The sequence below is a fragment of the Danio rerio genome, chromosome 14 (assembly GCF_052040795.2).
Source record: "Danio rerio strain M-AB ecotype USA chromosome 14, GRCz13ab, whole genome shotgun sequence".
NCBI classification, from domain to species: Eukaryota; Metazoa; Chordata; class Actinopteri; order Cypriniformes; family Danionidae; genus Danio; species Danio rerio.
Window position 1 is genome coordinate 11,005,001 of NC_141034.1, and position 18,586 is coordinate 11,023,586.

An 18,586-nucleotide genomic window follows, 5' to 3' on the forward strand; every position below is an offset into this window, starting at 1 on the left:
TTAATGACTGCATGTTGTAGAAGGCAGAACTGAAGCAGAGAGGATTGTTTATAAGATAGTTGAGGGAGACTCTGACTTAGAGTCTCTGACAATAAGAGAATTAGAGACAGTTAGACAATGACAATCAGTTTTTAATCGCTTGTTTTGTTTTATATTAGCATCAATTCTTTTTTTGAGTTCGGCTCTCTTTCAGACTTAACTGTTTCAGGAATTTCTTCACAAAAGGAAAAAAAAGGCTTTTGTTTAGCTTTTGTTACATTAATATTGGATTAATATCCCTTTACAGCCATATCCTGTACAGTTTTGTTGTCTGAGTCATTTCGAACTAAAATGGTCCTGCGGTCCACTACAGTGGACATGCTGTAAAATAAAAAATAAAAACAAAAAGTAAATGTAAAAACTCTAAATTGTAGAATTTTTGTTTAACCCAAAGGATCTAGGAATTCACAGAAAAAAAGAAAAAAAAAGATTTAAAAAAATTATTTGGGTCTCAAGGGGGATATGGTTTGTTTGTTTGTTTGTTTGCTTTATTTATAGAGCACATTTAAAAACAACAGATGTTGACCAAAGTGCTTTACAAAACGACCAGCATACAAAATCTATACCTATATATAAAAAATTTGCAAAATATATAAAACAGATTAAAATTAATTACAATCAAAGGCAAGAGACAGAAGGTGATTTTTTAGATGAGACTTAAAAGCACCAAGTGAAGAACATGACCGGATCTGTAAAGGCAGACCATTCCAGACCAGACCATTAAAAATGTATTATGACTCCTCAAATCACATGTTCTGAACTGTGGTTCCTGGTTAACCATAATACCGACTCAACATTGAACATCATGTGACGTGACTACTGCAGATGCACACAGTGGATTATCAATGCTTGAATTATAAATTGTGCAGCCCAAGTAAATGTAGAAAGAGCAGAGACAAACAATATATTGCGGAATACACTGGCTATGCAGTTAAACTCATCAAATAAAAATGCAATATTGTTTTTATGACTTTATTTTAAGAACTGCACAATAGACTGTGCAATAAATTGTTAGTGATGCTAAAAGGAACAGTATTCCAAAAAATATGAAATTCTGAAAACTGACTTTTAGAGTCTATGACTTATTTACTTCTAAAAACAACAGCATCAATAATTAATTTATAATTACAATCATAAACAAACGTAAAATACAAATACTAGCTTTATAAAAGTAAGCTAATTCCCTAATATTTCATAGACCTATTGTAACGTAAATAAAATTTAGAGTCAATCGATTTGGGAAACCTTGACACATGCATTTATTCGTGAATACAGATGCTTCTGTTTCCAATCTGATCTTTTAGCCAGAATAAATACATTCTTCATGTCTTGTAATTCGTTACAAACGAAGCACAGCTTTTTCACTACACGACTTTAGGGGTTTCTATGTGGTGGGTTTAAGATTACAGATCAGTCTGTCATGTCTTTCAAATCACTACTAACGTTAAGAAATGAAACTCACCTCTGAGTATCTGCGTGAAAGTCTCTCTGTTCACATTTTTCAAATGTTTATATAGCATGTCCACCTCAGCAGGCACTCTGCCTCCAAATAAACTGACAGTATCACTCATCTTTACACTAGCACCAGACATCTTTATTTACTGTCTTCCTGCTTCTGCTTCTTCTGTGGTGTATAACCGCAGTTGTCATCCAAAATGGTTCGTTACCGCCATCTGCTGTCCTATTAGCACCGCTTCTTCCTTTCCAGATAGCTGAGATTACTATTAGAATAATCTATCAATTAAAAAAAAATCACCTTTAAATGTAATAAGAACAGAGCTTTAAAAAAGTTTGACAAAGTTTCATAATTACTTGAAAGATAATTTTGACCAGCACAATTTAGCCTATTTTGGCTATAGCAACATTGGGTCAGACACAGTTTTAACTGCAGATACAAATGCTCTATTCTTCACTTGTTAGCACATATATAATACACTTAATGATTGTATTTTCATACTTTGTTAATAATTATTTTTTTCATTACTAAATTAAGGATTGCATCATTTACAAAACAGTTATGTTAGAGAAGTTTTTAAAGATTTTTCAGAATGTTTAAGTAAATGATTAATAAACTAATTAAATTACCATTTTTAAATCTTATTATTCAGGCATATATGAATAGTTAATTTGTATGTTAATAAATGCTTTATTAAGTCAACTTCATCCAGTTTTGTGACCTAATCTAAAGTGAGGACTATTTATGCATTATAAATCCTTAAGTGGCAATTAAAGGCTCAATAATATTCTAAACAGGAAAAAATGACTTTATTAATTATATTTATTTGAAGATACACAAATCAAACTGTATCAAATTAAAAATAAATCTTTGCAATCTTAACTAAACTAAAATTATTGTACCGTTTAAACATCACTAAATTACTTTAAAATGTTGTATCTTAATATTTTGTTCAATTATTATATTGCTGTTTTTTTAATTCTATGTTATATTTTGACACTCCTGTTTTTACAATGTTTAAAATTTACAGTAATTTTACTTTTTAGATTGCAAAGACTTGTTTATTTGATATTGGATTTATAAAGCATAATTAGTTCTTTAGATTAGGTCACAAAAGTGGATGAAGTTGAGTTAATAAAGTATTTTTTAACATACAAAGTAACTGTTAATATGCCTAATCAATAGGATATATAAATGTTGATTTTAATAGTTTATTAATTATTTACCAACTCATTATCTTAAAAAAATGCACACACTCTTAAATACAAATGATCTGTAAAACATTAATCAGTAACAATGAAAGAACAATTATTAGGCACATTTCAACATTTCAGTGGTATTCAGCGATGTTGAAACAGAACTTTTTAGAGATTACACAGACTAATTTAATATATGCTTGAAAAATAAGACGTAAATGTATGCAAAATGGAATATAAACATACAAAAGTTAGTCAAATTGAGAGTCAAAGTGGCTATTATCTATATATTTGAAAGATACCATTACAGGTACCTAAATCCTTTTAATATATATTATTACTGTTATAATCTACGTGCTTCATGAAAATCGCACACTTGACCTTTACAATAATTTAATATGCGCGGTGACGTTGCTGTGGTTACCATAATCCGTGGCATTCTAAAAACATATGTGTGTCCGATGACGAAGAGAAACTTCATTAAGTGTCTGACCATCGCTGGACATTGGCGGTATGTAAAAAATTTTTCTAAAAGTATAATTTTAGGTTATTATATATGGATGTTTTAGCATGCTTTTGCGGAAGGAGGTCAAAAATTTTAGTATTTTTATTGGTCATATTGTTTTAGATTATCATTATTTTAGTGTTGCTGGTCAAAACTGACCGGTCTGTTTTAACTGATCTAATATTCATTCATTCATTTTCTTGTCAGCTTAGTCCCTTTATTAATCCGGGGTCGCCACAGCGGAATGAACCGCCAACTTATCCAGCATGTTTTTACGCAGCGGATGCCCTTCCAGTCGCAACCCATGTCTGGGAATCATCCACACACACACATTCACACACACTCATACACTACGGACAATTTAGCCTACCCAATTCACCTGTACTGCATGTCTTTGGACTGTGGGGGAAACCGGAGCACCCGGAGGAAACCAACGCAAAGGCAGGGAGAACATGCAAACTCCACACAGAAATGCCAACTGAGCCGAGGTTCGAACCAGCGACCCAGCAATCTTTATTGCTGTGAGGCGACAGCACTACCTACTTCGCCACTGCCTTGCCCTATTTTAAAAGTTTTTCCACATAATTTTTCGGTAAGACCAACGCAATCGAATGGCAATTCGTATCTTTTTGTTTTAGTGGCTAATTTGTATGAATTCTTACAAGCTAATTCGTACAATTTAGTATGATTTGCTCATCACCCAACGACGGTTGGGGTTAGGGGTGGGGTTGGGTGCCTCGCCTCCTTTTTAAAATCGAACATTTTCGTACGACTGAACTCGTACAAATTTGTATGAACTAGCCACTAAACTGACAAAATGTAAAAACGTAAAATACGTTTCCTCGTGAGATCAGGCTGGTTAGACGGTAGCTTATAATGTTGCTGAAAGTTGGTTGGAATTGAAGATTGCTATATTATCAATTTTAGGATTTTGAATTTGTATTCCGTACTAGTTTGTGTATTGTTACCTTTAGCTTGAAAAAAAAAATAACTGCAGTTAACTGAAGTAAAACTGCAGTACAACAATGTTAACTACAGTTAAATTAAGTACAGTTGCAAAATTGCAATACAATGAAGTATAAACACAGTTCAAATACAGCACAATAAAGTTCAACAGCATGTTGCAGTAAACTGAAGTAAAAATGAGTAAACTCTTTCTTTACTGCTGTTGTCTAATTTGTCAATGGTGTGGTAAGAACTGTACTGCACTTGTGTCCCAAGGGGTTTGTTCTTTAACATTTTTTATTCCAAGAATATTTTTTTTTTTTTTTTTCAGGGATGTTTTTTGGATCCAAGTAATTTTCTAGTTCGAATTTAAAGAGTTTATTTGCAAATAAATAATAAAAAATAACTGTAGTGAACTGAACAGTACAACAGTAGCCTATATTATACAACTGTGTCAAAATTCAATACAACTGCAAAATTGCAGTATAATGAGGTATAAACACAGATCAACTAATGCAATAAAGTTCAACAGCGGTAAAACTTGCAGTAAAACTGAAGTAACATTGAATTCTCTGACTGAGAGGGGCAATATAGTGATATGTGTTACAATTTGTTGCACTTATACGTAGTAAAAGTGCACTTTAGTTTTGTTATGTAGCCTATTGCAGATGTAGATAATTGGAGATGTATTTCTAAAGTTAGTTCTACATCTGAAAAGCGCCATACAATATATTATGGTAGCACTTCAGCAATAAAACTGAAGTACTAAAGCCTCATTTGGAAACTTTTTCCACCGACCAGGAAAAGTTGTTCGGCAGCTGTGTTGTAGAAGTACTTCAGTTGTATTGCAATAGCGGTATGGCAGTTGTACTGCAGTAGTACTTCAGTTGTATTGCAGTAGCAGTACTGCATTGTAGTAGTTGTAGTACTTTAGTACCATTGCATTAAATGTACTGCAATATAGTAGTTGTAGTGCATCAATACAATTGCAGTAATTGTACTGCATTATAGTAGTATTATCAATTCCATACTATTGCAATAGTTACTGCAGTTGTACTATAGTAGTACTTCAGTTGTATTGCAGTAGATGTATTGTAATAATAATTTAATTGAATTGCAGTAGTTGTACTTTAGTAGTACTTCAGTTGTATTGCATTAGGTGTATTGTAATAGTAATTCAATTGATAGTAGTATTAATAGTAATACTGCAATATACTTAATGCAGTTTTTTCATGTCCAAAAGTTAACTAAAGCTGCAGTATTCCTTTAAAAACTGCAGTATTCTTTAAAAAAAAACTGCAGTTTTGTTTAAAAAAAAAACTGAAGTAATTTTCTTTAAGGGATCTTTAGTAGTCTATTCATTCAGTAGAATGCCATTTGTTGTAACCCAGGCTCCTTCTAAAAACGTAGTCCCGTGGACATTTCTGCAGACCGCAAAATACGTCCCGGGAGGTACCAATTTTTGCAGTTTTTGTTTTCGCTATTCCGCGAGAGGCCGCTGTGTCCGCTTTTTTGCATCTCAAATGTCTCTCGAGAGATATGTATATATATATATATACCAACAGGTGTCACTGTTGTCAAACTTTATATATTAATAACAGATTCCACTTTCCTCCAACTTCTCAGGTGTCTTTTTAAAAAGTACAAAGTATTTTTTTAGTATTTAAAATACACCAATAAAAACCTGTTAATAAGATAATAAAGATTTGATTGGAAACTGCTATTCGGCATCTTTATCTATGCTCAATCTTGTATACTTTAAGGATGAATTGACACATGTGTACTGATGAACAAATAAACAAAGTGGTACTTTAAAAACAACATTTTCTGAAATACATACATTTAACTTAGCATGACTTAAGGAAAATGAACACTACCCACTCAAAGCTGAAAATGTGGCCACATATCTGATTTAACTTTAGTCCATATACCTTTCTAATAATCAGTAACATTATTATCTTTAGCATGAATCTTGCCATGTTTAGACATGTTACATCAGACTGGAAGGACTGTCATTTTTGTTGTTGTTAATTTTCTGTTGGACAAGAACAACAGCAACAAAAAGAATAATATTCTTGAAAACATAAAAAAAAACAAATTAAAAAAATAGACACGTATAGCAAACATTTTTGGCTTTGTTGTTGAGATTTTTATACTGTATTTGTCATTCATTTTGTATTCCTCCACCCTAAAACGCTGCTGTTAAAGAAAACTGAACAAGATGACGTAATACTGTACATTACATCTTAAAGGCCATAATTTCTCCTAATGGCCATTAAAAGTGCTTGAAGAAGGACATGACCACATCTGTTTTACTCATTTCCTCTGGTTTCATTTACTCTGATTAATAATTCTGGGTGGGTTCAGTTAATGACAGCTAATAGTTCTTCCCATCACCAGCATCCTTAACATTGCATTTACAAAACCCAGTCTTAATGTTATGTATTTTTCCAATAATGTGCACTTTCTGCACATTATAAGAACTCTGACAGATCAGTCATCACTTAGTAAATGTCAGAGATGTTTGCAATTAAGATTTTTTTAAACTGCTTTAGTACAATAATGTTGTAATCAAACAAACCACTTTAAATCTTGAAAAAGCCATCTTATGAGAAACTCAACATTGTATATTGTTTATATGATTATTATTAGTTGGCCTTCTAAATGCCATTTTTTAAAGAGAGGAGATAGCAATGTAAGTTGACATTACACTGGAATTATACATTCAGTCATTCATTTTCCTTTCTATTAGTCCCTTTATTCAAGAGTCGTCACAGCAGAATGAACCGCCAACTTATCCAGCATATGTTTTACACAGCGGATGCCCTTCCAGCTGCAATTAAGTATTGGGAAACATCCATACACACTCATTCACACACATACACTACAGCCAATTTAGTTTATTTCACTTATGTCTTTGGATTATGGGGGAAACTGGAGCACCCAGAGAAGACCCACAGAAACACGGGGAGAAGATGCAAGCAGCGCTACCACTGAGCCATTGAGCCACTGCTAACCACTGAGCCATTGTGTCGCCGGCATTATACATACAATCATGTGAGCAAAATTCAAGTGTTTAATCATCACTTTAGATATTACGCTAGAGAATCATTCAAACACTAGCTCTAAAGTGACGTTTGTAAATTAGCTAAAGTTTCTGCTGTTCTGACGTCAGCTACAGATGTGAATGAATGGGAGAAGAATGTAGTTCCTCGTACAAAAGCATTTTTGAGATTGTCCATGTTTGATTTTCTTTTTTTAAATACATGATTATGTCGTCGAACTGTTGTATAAATGCACTATCACACTTTTAGCAGTGGAGTCCCTTTTGTTAATTAGGGGTTGCCAAAGCGGAATTAACTGCCAGCTTTTTCCAGCATATGTTTTACGTAGCGAATGCCCCTCCAGCCGCAACCCATCCTTAGGAAACATCCATACACACTCATACACTACGGACAATTTAGCCTACCCAATTCACCTGTACCGCATGTCTTTGGACTGTGGGGGGAACCGGAGCACCAGGAGGAAACCCACGCGAACACAGAGAGAACATGCAAACTCCACACAGAAGTGTCAACTGACCCAGCCGAGGAGGCTTGAACCAGTGACCTTTTTGCTGTGAGGTGACAGCACTACCTACTGCGCTGCCTTATACAGAAAGCGGGCTGCGCAGTGGGTAGCGGTGTCACCTCACAGCAAGAAGGTCGCTGGTTCAAGCCTCGGCTGGGTCAGTTGGCATTCCTGTACTACTTGTTCTCAGAACTACTTGTTCTTCTGCCTGCCAAGTCATGTGTGTAATACGGCACTGTAGAACTGCAAAGCATGCTAGCTACTCACTCAGTCCGCTGGCCTGGCACATGTTGTTCAGACATGCAAACGATGCATTTTGTGACACGTGTAACAAAACAGTGAGGTACTGTGGTAATACCACAAACCGAATCAAACATCTACATATAAATCACAAGACAGAATATGACTACGTCAAGACTAGGCGATCAGAAGCGGAGGAAAGGAGAGGCACAGGTGCTGCTAGGGTGAGACAGACAACACTTTCAGAGTCCTTAGATACAGCAGGCAGGCACTATCCAGGTACAGAGGGACAAAATGTGGCAATGTGGCTGTATTTTGGGGTCTTGGGTTTTTGTGACAATAATAAAACAAAAGAAAAAGGTAAAAAATATTCAAGGGGACCGGATTAACATCTCACTAAACTAAAAGGTGTGAATGTTTATTGTTTTATGTTAAGATGTTCAGGCAGGCTTTTAAGATATACATGCTCAGATGCTGTCAATAAATATGTAAGTTGGCTCTTTTTTGGTATTATAGTTCTTCATCAATAAACAACAATAACCCGCAATGTCTCTTGTTCGGTAGGAAGTGACTTTTTAGTACACTACTTGTTACTTTAATTTCCCAAACAGTCATTTTTAGGCAAAGTATCGGTATCAGATCGTATCGCCAATACTCACTTATTTTACTTAGAATCGGATCGGATGGGAAACCAGTGGTATTGCACATCACTAATAACAGCTCATGAGTTCATTTGGGTTACATTTAGCTTAAACTTAAATGCTAATCATTACATTCATGTATTAACATGTTCTAACAAGTAATTAAGGTAGCCATTATTCACACATGAACTTATGTTGTAGTTAAAGTGAGTTCATGATTGGTGCGCGCCTTAACTCATCAATAATTCATAATAAAGTAATGATTCATTTACATATCATTTTTCATGTACTGTTATTGTCAAGTGTTAGCAAAACATCTATTGCAGGGTACCATTTCCAGTCTCGCATATGATCTTGTGTGAGCATATCACGTTTTGTGTGTGTTTGTGAGCTATTGTTGTTGGCTACTGTTTTGTAGTCATGCAGTGTGTATCCTCCTGTCACAGATCCATCATGTAGTATGAACACAGCAGCAACGTAACGCTACCCTAGATAGTCACGCTGTATCAAAACATTGGTGCAATTATCTGCTAATATGTAGTTACATGTGGCGGAAATGTAAAAAAAAGCTGGAAACATTGACTTCCATAGTTTTTGTTTTTCCTACGATCAAGTCCAGGGTACAGGTTTGCAGCTTTCTTCAGAAGAAAGGAACTCACAAAGGTTTGGAACCGCTTGAGGGTGAATAAGTAGAGAGTAAATTGTCTTTTTTGGGTAAACTATCTCTTTAAGATGTTATATAAGATGCCTCATATTGCATATAAGAAGATATGAGCAGAGAAATGTACAAAACAGCAATAGACTGAACTATGGAGATGAAATAAAGGAGCTAATGAGACAATGACATCCAATTTGTAAATGCCTTTCCTCCTTCAGACAAACCCAATCAGTGTAAATTGAATTGAATAATTTCCTTGCTCTTTCTAGCTTTATAATGATAGGGAATGCTCAATTTCTGAAGCTCCGAAAAGTGCATCCTTCCATAATGACGTAAAAAAAAAAAATACATAGTCCTTCCATAAATCTCAAAGAAGAAAGGCTTAGACAGGGTATTGTCTATAGCAGATGATTTGTTTATAGTGGTTGCACTTCTGGTGCACCGCATTCAGTTCAATATTCCATAGTACAGTTGTTTTCACTCCACTTTTTTTCTCTAGTTCTTTTTTTTATTGTCTTTGTTGTGCATTTGCTATTAGCAACATCAGTGACTCTTGTCTGCTCAAATAAATTATTCAAAAGCCTTACTAATGGTATAGTATCGTGCCAAAGGGAAGTGTGAATTTATAAAGCCCATCTGTCTTGATTAAATTGCCAACCAAGTACAGTATTTGTATCCATGTATATTTCCGTTTATTTAAGTACACATGTACTGTATTTTGAACACTTGAATTGAGATAAGATTAATATTTATAAAAGCAAAACACAATGGGTAAAAGAAACACAGATATGATTTCTTTCATTTATTTATTGGTCACTTTGAGGTTGACTCCCTGTTGTTTTACATTCCAAAACTGTTGTTTCCTAGCTAGAATAACCTGCACCTGATAATGTTATCTGTAGCAACTATTACTATATTTTAAGCCCAACACTGATTATAAATGCATTAAACATAAAATATAATAAGTTACTGCTCATGAAGTACAATTAGCTTTCATGATTTCTTACAGACTTTTCCTGAACTACATGGACTTAAGTGACAAAAATGGACCAAGTAACAACTAAAAATAAAAATAAATCTTGGAATTTAGTAAGACTTTTTAACCCTTAAAAAGTTCACATCCTGATCCTTACTTTAGTGTTGCTGGTCAAAACTGACCGGTCTGTTTTAACTGATCTAATATTCATTCATTCATGTCATTCATGTCATTCATGTCTTGTCGGCTTAGTCCCTTTATTAATCCGGGGTCGCCACAGCGGAATGAACCGCCAACTCATCCAGCAAGTTTTTACGCAGCGGATGCCCTTCCAGCCACAACCCATCTCTGGGAAAAACTGATCTAATATTAGCAAAAAAAACAATTTTTCAACACCAAATTTTCCTTCAACATTCTTTAGCTGTGAACAATGTCTCAAAGTAGTGCTTAACATGACTTTACAGAATTATTACAAAACGACCAATAGATGACAGAAATCAAAATACTGTTTCATTACTAATAGACAGCTCGTTAAAAAAACTATAACAGGGTTTGACCAAAGAAATTTACATTTTAATTTATCTGAATGATTTATCAACCAGCAAAGCAAAAACAAAAAAGTTTACTTTCCTGTTTAGTGAGCGCTCAAATTTTCGTTCAGTCCTTCAATTGGTCTATATTGATGTACTAATGTAGGGAATAGTGACTGAGGGTATAGACGGTGAGTATGGACACAGAACTAGCACTAGTTATACTTTGGGTATTTTTGAGCAAGATACTAATTCCTAATCCAATAAAATAATTAATGCTAAGCTAAGATAAAAGTGCTCCTGCTAGACCCAGAGGTAGGCTGAACAAAGAAAGAAAGAAAGAAACAAACAAACACACATAGATGAGTTTACATAATTTTTTTATCAGGAAGTTGATTCACGTTGGAGGATCTAACACTATCTCATAGCAATTCATAATTTATTGATTTAGAGACTAATCCTTATAAATTGGCAGACTTGGCTTTGCGATTCAGTTCGCCTAACGGTCCCCCAAGTTCACAGGTATTAAACCAGAGTCAGCCCTGTATCCGCTCCTGTATTATGCGTGGACATTGCTGTCCTCCTGACGAAGGACGCAATCGAGCTGGTCCCACAGCCGAAATGAGGTATGGGCTTGTTAGTCTGTACTTCATCGCACCCTAAAGGAGCGGTGGGTTATGACCAATCGTAATTCTATACGTTTTGACCCGCTGCCTTACAAGCAGCCCCTCAGAATGCTTATGCACATCCCCCAGTGCGTTCCTTCTCAGGATTGGTCTGCAGCGAGATACCTGAAGGACACTTATGATCATGTCTCCCTTTTACCACACCATCTGCAGTTTTTGCCGTTGCGTGTGAAGATCGAGCATGGTAGTCTTCCCTTCCGGGCATTCACTTTCTTAAACTTGCGCAGGATGCCCTAACGCCCCTTCAGCTCGCGGGCATCTGCATACTCAATTATCTCAATGACTGGCTTTTTTAGCTTACTCGCGGGATCAATTGATTATGCACAGGGATAGGATGCTCCGGCACCTCAACTTGTTAGGGCAGGGGTGTCCAAACTCGGTCCTGGAGGGCCAGTGTCCTGGAGAGTTTAGCTCCAACCCTAATCAAACAGACCTGAACAAGCTAATCAGGCTCTTACTAGATATACTGGAAATTTCCTGCCAGGTGTGTTGAAGCAAGTTAGAGCTAAACTCAGTACCCCACAACGTTGGGGTACAACATCAATCTTAAGTCATGTTGACGTCTTGTCTGAGTTTTGGTATATCATAAAGTAAACATCCGTCATCTTCTCATCCGTGACATGCATCTAAACAGTCTCTGGGTCAAGGCATGTGAAGATTTTTAACATCTTGGACACTTTTAATGCTTCCATACATTCATTTTCTTGTCGGCTTAGTCCCTTTTTTAATCCGGGATCACCACAGCGGAATGAACCGCCAACTTTTCCAGCAAGTTTTTACGCAGCGGATGCCCTTCCAGCCACAACCCATCTCTGGGAAACATCACACACACACATTTATACACTAAGGACAATTAACCGGAGCACCCGGAATGAAACCCACGCGAAGGCAGGGAGAACATGCAAACTCCACACAGAAATGCCAACTGAGCCAAGGTTCGAACCAGCGACCTTCTTGCTGTGAGGCAACAGCACTACCTACTGTGCCACTGCCTCGCTGCTGCTTCCAAACAGTTTGCTGAAATTATAAAGCACACATGTCTTGAGGTAGTTCATTATGATGCGATTTACCTTCTATGTGTGATTTGATTGGACAGAAAATCAAAGGACTGATTCTTATACCCAAAACAGGCAAAAATTAAGTAGTGACTGCAGGTTGAAGGAAAGGAGCGGAGTAAAAGTATCAATATTGCATTAAAAATGTGATCAAGGGTAAAGTACACATTTTTTTATTCAAACTACTTAGCAATTTACAATTCCTGAGAAAAAAAAACTACTCAATTACAGTAATTTGAGTATTTTTAATTTGTTACTTTACCCCACTGATTATAACATTACTGTAAGTTAATGTAAGCAAACGGAACTTGGTGGGTTTGTCAAATATCACACAGAGTGCACTTATTTATGCTGCAGTTGCTACAGTAGCTCAAAATCTAGTACATGTTTTTTTCTGAAGAGTTAAATGCCATTTGATGTAAATCTTTTTTAACCCTCATTCTAGTTTCACTTTCCTTAAATTTAAAGTGCTGAGTTGCAAATTATATTATCTATGTTATCAGCAAAAATGATCTGTTTCATAAACATTGTTTCCTGAAGCATGTCTTTTTTTCAGACACATGTAGCAACCATGCACAAGCACTCAGGCCACAAAAACGTTTTGATTGAAATAAAAGGTTACAGCACTGATGTTCAGTTGAAGCACTTCCTTCTGTGCTAGATAATGAGATAACACAGCGTTTATCTTGGCCTACATCTTACTGTATTGATTTGTTTTTCTAAATTATCACATGGCCCCAGAAAATGCACTTAAGGCACAATTGAGAACGACTTAAAAGTCTGATTAGAGAAAAAGTAAGAAAGAAAGAACGCAAATGTTTATTAGAGAATAAGACAGCACAGGCAAATGTTTGAATCACAAAAAAGCAAAAATACATGCTTGTTAGTTTTGAATTGTTAAAAAAAGTAGGGGAGAGCAGAGAGGAAAGTAACATGGGATGAAAGTATCAAATACATTTTCTCGAAACCCTGACATTTGCTTTTCAGACTTTAACAGTACATTCTGCATGCAACCCTTGATGGAGCTGCCAAATATTATGCAAGTTTGTAACCGTGTCCCACAGTTAGCTTTCAATAAAAAATTTTTAGGTGCAAAAAGTAAATAATTGTAGCAGGTTTTCTTTCCTTGTTACAAGTTTCTTTTTTCATGTGTCACACTAATGATCAATCTACAGGTTATTTAGAGCAATAACACATCATTGAGTTTGAAATGTCTGAGTATTTCAGTTTAAAGATAAATAAGGTTTAAATGGCAAGAGTTCCTGTGGGGATGAAATTACACTGTAATATGTCTCACTGCTAACAGCCATACCTTATTTTTCACTTTCACATTAGAGTATTCAGTGTATGCACTTTGATGTTTTTAGAAATTTAATGCATATTGCCAATGATAATAATAATAAAATATATTCAAACATTTTTGAAAATGTTAACATGTAGCATTGTTGGATTGCTTTTGAAACATTTGATGGAACTGAAATTTAAAATGAAAATGCAGTTTAATATTTTTTGCAAAAAAAAAAAAAGGACAAAATATGTTTACATTAAGAGCTCTATTTTAACGGTCTAGGCACAAAGTCTAAAGCGTATGGTGCAAAAGCATTAAGGGTGTCTCTGAATCCACTTTTGCTAATTTAAGGATGGAAAAATACAGTATGCGCCTCAGCGCATGGTCTAACAGGGTAGTGCTTATTCTTTTAATATGTTATGGTTGTGTTTTGAGCTTAACGTGCAATAAACCAATGAGAGTCCCATCTCACATTCTCTTTAAGAGTCAGTTGCGTTGCGTTGCGCCATGGTGCATTTGCTATTTACATGGTGGACTTTGTAAGTAGAAAAAACTGAACGCTTCACTAGCAAGAAAACAGTTAAACAGACCGGCAGCATGAGGATAAAGAATGAGCCTCCTCCATTCGGCCTCATTACTTTCTCTTTAGTGCCTTTTTACTGCACTAAAGCAACAAGCAACAGGCACAAGGTTGTACTTTTGTATTCCAGCTTCTTGCAGGCACTGGACCCATATTTATCAAGCTTCTCAAAGTCTTTGTGTTGGCGCTGTTGAGTAGTGAACTGCACAACTATAAAACATGGTGGAAAATGTGGTAATTTTTCCTTTCCGATGTCAAATGTTATTCTGAAAATATTCTTAAAGTAAGAAATGTAATCAGTGATTGGTCTATGCTAATGCTGTCATCCAAAATCCCATTTGTTGTGCATTTACCTCTCTTGAATTACCTCTAAAACTGACATTTAAGATTTAGTTTATATTTCACTTATGATTGTGATGCATAATACATAAGAGCCAATATTTTTTTTCACAGTTATGTAAATGCTTAGGACTGTTTTTATGAATAATTCTCAGAAGCTTCATAAATATGAGCCCAGGATAAGACTTTCTGTAAAAACCCACAAGCCACACAGACACGAAATGTGTACTCAATGCATGCAATTATTTGTTAGTCACCACTAAAGGGTCACGAAACCCCAAAACACATTTTAGATGTTGACAGTCATATATGTGTCCCAAATGCTAAAAACACTATTAGGGTACAAATATGTCACAAAAAAAGTGAAAATTGGTTGTTTTTGCGTTATTTCAAGCAAATTCGTTCTTCTGGTTAAATACTGAAGCTGCGTCACGCCAATGAGATCTTTGTGTAATTTCCAGAGTGGAGACTATATGTCTGTACCAGCAGGTACAAAGTGACATCTTTGATTTTTCAGCATTAGATCATGAGAAGGACTTTGGCCCCGTTTACACTAATGCGTTTTAGTTTGAAAACGCACAAGTTTTGCTACGGTAACGCCATCCGTCCACACTACGCCGGAGTTCTCGAGCGCCGAAAACGGAGCGTTTCGAAAATGCTGGAGAGGCCGTTTTCATTCTAAAACGCTGCTGCTCCGTCTCAGTGTGGATGGGGAAAGACGGAGACATCTGAAAACGGAGGCGGGGCTGCAGACATTCGCCTCTCTGATTGGGGCTTTTCCTCAATATTAAGTAGCCTAACACACAGTTCAGTCCTGAATCTTCTCCGTGTAAGTTCAGCCTTCGCAAGTTTGATCAAGGCTACAACTCTTCTTCTCAGTTTGATATGGAAAACATACAGAGGACACGCGTCAATCTTCACAGGGAACCGTGTACTTTATAACTTCATTCACATCACCCTGGCTACGTTGTTTCACTTTCTCAACAATAAAATGTAAACTTGATATAAGGAACTGCCTATTTTTATTTTAATATTAACAACTAAACAGACAGCAGAAATGTTGAGGCGTCGTGCTGCATGAGCGTCATCTTCACTGTGTGGATATTTATAACAAAACGGAGCCGATAACAACTGCCTCCTTTCGATTTCAGTGAAAATACGAAACATACCCTCTCTTTTGCTGAATATCAGTTTTAATAAACGATAATGGCCATTATAAAAGTATAACATACAATAAGTTTATACATTATAGGAAATAAAGGCAAGCGATCAGTCAATATACAGAATGCAGGCTACGTGGTTACATTAATCAATAACTTATCTTTGCGCTCAGCCAAAACACGTTACCTGAGAACAAGTAATAGATTCCAATGACCAAAGTCAGGGAATATGTCGTTAGATAAAGACAACAAGATGAATGAAATATCACGTTTAATAAATATAGTGAGATTAGATCCAGCGGGAGATGCTTGATAAGAAGTCCGACCAGCAGAGCTCTCATCTGGGTAGATGGGCTGCAGCGCTTGCCAAAGTGTGTGTGTGGTCACGTGATGTGCGTTTTCAGCGTTTTAGTGTGGACGGAGAGCAGTTCAGAAACGCTGGGTAAAACGTGAGTGTGGACGCGGATCGTTTTCATTCTAAAATGCCGTTTTAAAACTAAAACGCACTAGTGTAAACACGGCCTTTGTTCGTACCAATCAGCGCACTCTATTGTGAATGAGGTGCAACTTCATTAATATGTATGATAGCTTTTAAGATTGTTTTTACCTGTTTTATGTATTTGGTAAGTGTGTGACCAATTTTCTTTGTTTATGTTTATTTAAAGGCAAAGTTAGTATCGTCAGCAGTCTTCAGTTTTTGAAGAAATACCTTAGTCAAAATGATTTAGTTACTAAGTTTACAGTATGTTAATATCACTACAATATTATGGACTGAAAGATCCGCTGTAAATGCTGCTTTGCGAATGTAAACATGTAAACACTTCACTAATACGGTTACCGTCGTCTAGGATTTTCACCGCCTATGATTTTCATCACATTTTGTGACAGGATAGACTAGACACACGCAGCTATTTGACACTATTCTCTGCTTCTATCGAGAAATGTAAAGGCTTTTTCTTCCTATACGTTGTGCGTATCAAAAATGCCTTTAGAAGGACACTCTTCCAGCAGTTCCTCGAATCCAATATCTCGTTTGTCACAGGGGGCATGCATGAAATGTTTTTGAATGAAAATGATAGTGCCAAACTGCAGAAAATTATGAATAAAACACCCGAAATTACATGAATCTCCAGAGGAAATGTGGATAGCGTGGTGGCACGATGCTGTAATTGAATTATGTGCTCAGTCATTCATTCATTTTCTTGTCGGCTTAGTCCCTTTAATAATCCAGAGTTGCCACAGCAGAATGAATCGCCAACTTATCCAGCAAGTTTTTACGCAGCGGATGCCCTTCCAGCTGCAACATCCACACACACGCTCATACACTACGGACAATTTAGCCTACCCAATTCACCTGTACCGCAGGTCTTTGCATTGTGAGGGAAACCAGAGCACCCAGAGGAAACCCACGTGAACGCAGGGAGAACATGCAAACTCCACACAGAAACGCCAACTGAGCCGAGGCTCAAACCAGCAACCAAGCAGCCTTCTTGCAGTGAGGCGAGTTCATCTTATTGAACATCCTTTATTTTCATCACCAATTATCATAGTAGAACAGTTTCTCAAGCAGTTTGTGATGCACTTTTGAAACAGGAGATGAGCCCCTGGTCTAATGCGCCACCTGGCTTGAGAAACCTTCTCAAAGACTTATTATTTGGGTAGCACACATGTTTTGTATGCCAATTAGTAATTTTAATCTAGAATAATTTCTAGATTTATCTAGATTTTAAAAATGATCTATGCCCACCTGTAATGCAAACCCTTCCCTTCTTTCGCAACTCGAAACTCCCACCTAAACAAAGCTGGACTCACCCACTTTTCTTACTTTTTTCAAACTAGAGGTGTAAAAACACCCTGCTGAAACAGGGGGGCTTCATGGCCCTTTAAACTGCCTGCATTGATGTTAAAAAAAATGAAATGAACGGCAATGTGCCTTGCACGCGCCGTGGGTCATGATAAACCAAGTCCACATTTAAAAGTGAGTGTTTTAACTATTGTTACTAAAACCTTGAAAAATGCTACTTCATAATTCATAAAGTCTTTTCACTGGCTTTATATTAGACATTTTTAAGCACTGGTGTTTGAAATATCCCTTTGCACATCCTGTGAAGTGACAATTTATTCCGTAATACTTTGGAGTGCCCTTTTTTGCTTAACAAGTTTGTTCTCCTTAGACTGGAATCTTACTTGTAAAGTCCACTTCAAGTAGAATGAAATGCACCTAGGGACTAAGCACATGAAGAGAACTCAGAAACAACCCAGCAAGCAATTTTTTTGTTTTTAAAAGACATCTCATAGACGTCTAAACATCATTTCATCTTGGCTAAAACAAGGCTACATTTGTGCTGTCAGTGAAAATCTAATAGGCATCCAAGAATAGGCCACAACTAGACTAGTCATCAAATAAACAGAAATGTCACATATAAATCTGTCTTTTTGATGACTAGTCTAGTTTTGGGCTATTCTTTAGCTAAGTTGTCTATGTTTAGATGTTTATTAGATGTCTATTAAACACAAAATTGTTGGCTGGAAAGCAACAAAAAACACTACAAAAATAGAGTACTTAAAACAGATGGGGATCATAACAAAATCCGATACATTTTCACAAAGGTAAATTGGCTTTGAATGTGAGCAGACTGGTCTGAGCAGTGGTCTAAAGACAGAAGTTTTTTGATTATCCTTTTTAATAATGTTTTATAAAGCTAAATTAAATAACACATAT

At 36.1% G+C, this 18,586-nt stretch overlaps 1 protein-coding gene and 1 long non-coding RNA gene across 4 annotated transcripts in view; one reads left to right on the top strand and one right to left on the bottom strand.

Annotated features, from left to right (window-relative positions):
- LOC147840770 (uncharacterized) overlaps positions 1-18,586 on the top strand; it is an 821,899-nt gene that overhangs the window by 778,336 nt on the left and 24,977 nt on the right. The window lies entirely within an intron of this gene.
- commd5 (COMM domain containing 5) overlaps positions 1-18,586 on the bottom strand; it is a 432,514-nt gene that overhangs the window by 413,260 nt on the left and 668 nt on the right. Inside the window, exon 1 of one of the 3 annotated variants that reach the window (XR_015506759.1) lies at positions 1,502-1,656. The exons of 1 other annotated variant lie outside the window; for it this stretch is intronic. Coding sequence is in view for 1 of the 2 variants with exons in the window: in NM_001003553.2 (NP_001003553.1) it covers positions 1,502-1,610 (109 nt within the window). In the remaining variant the exon portion in view is untranslated. 3 annotated transcript variants of the gene reach the window in all.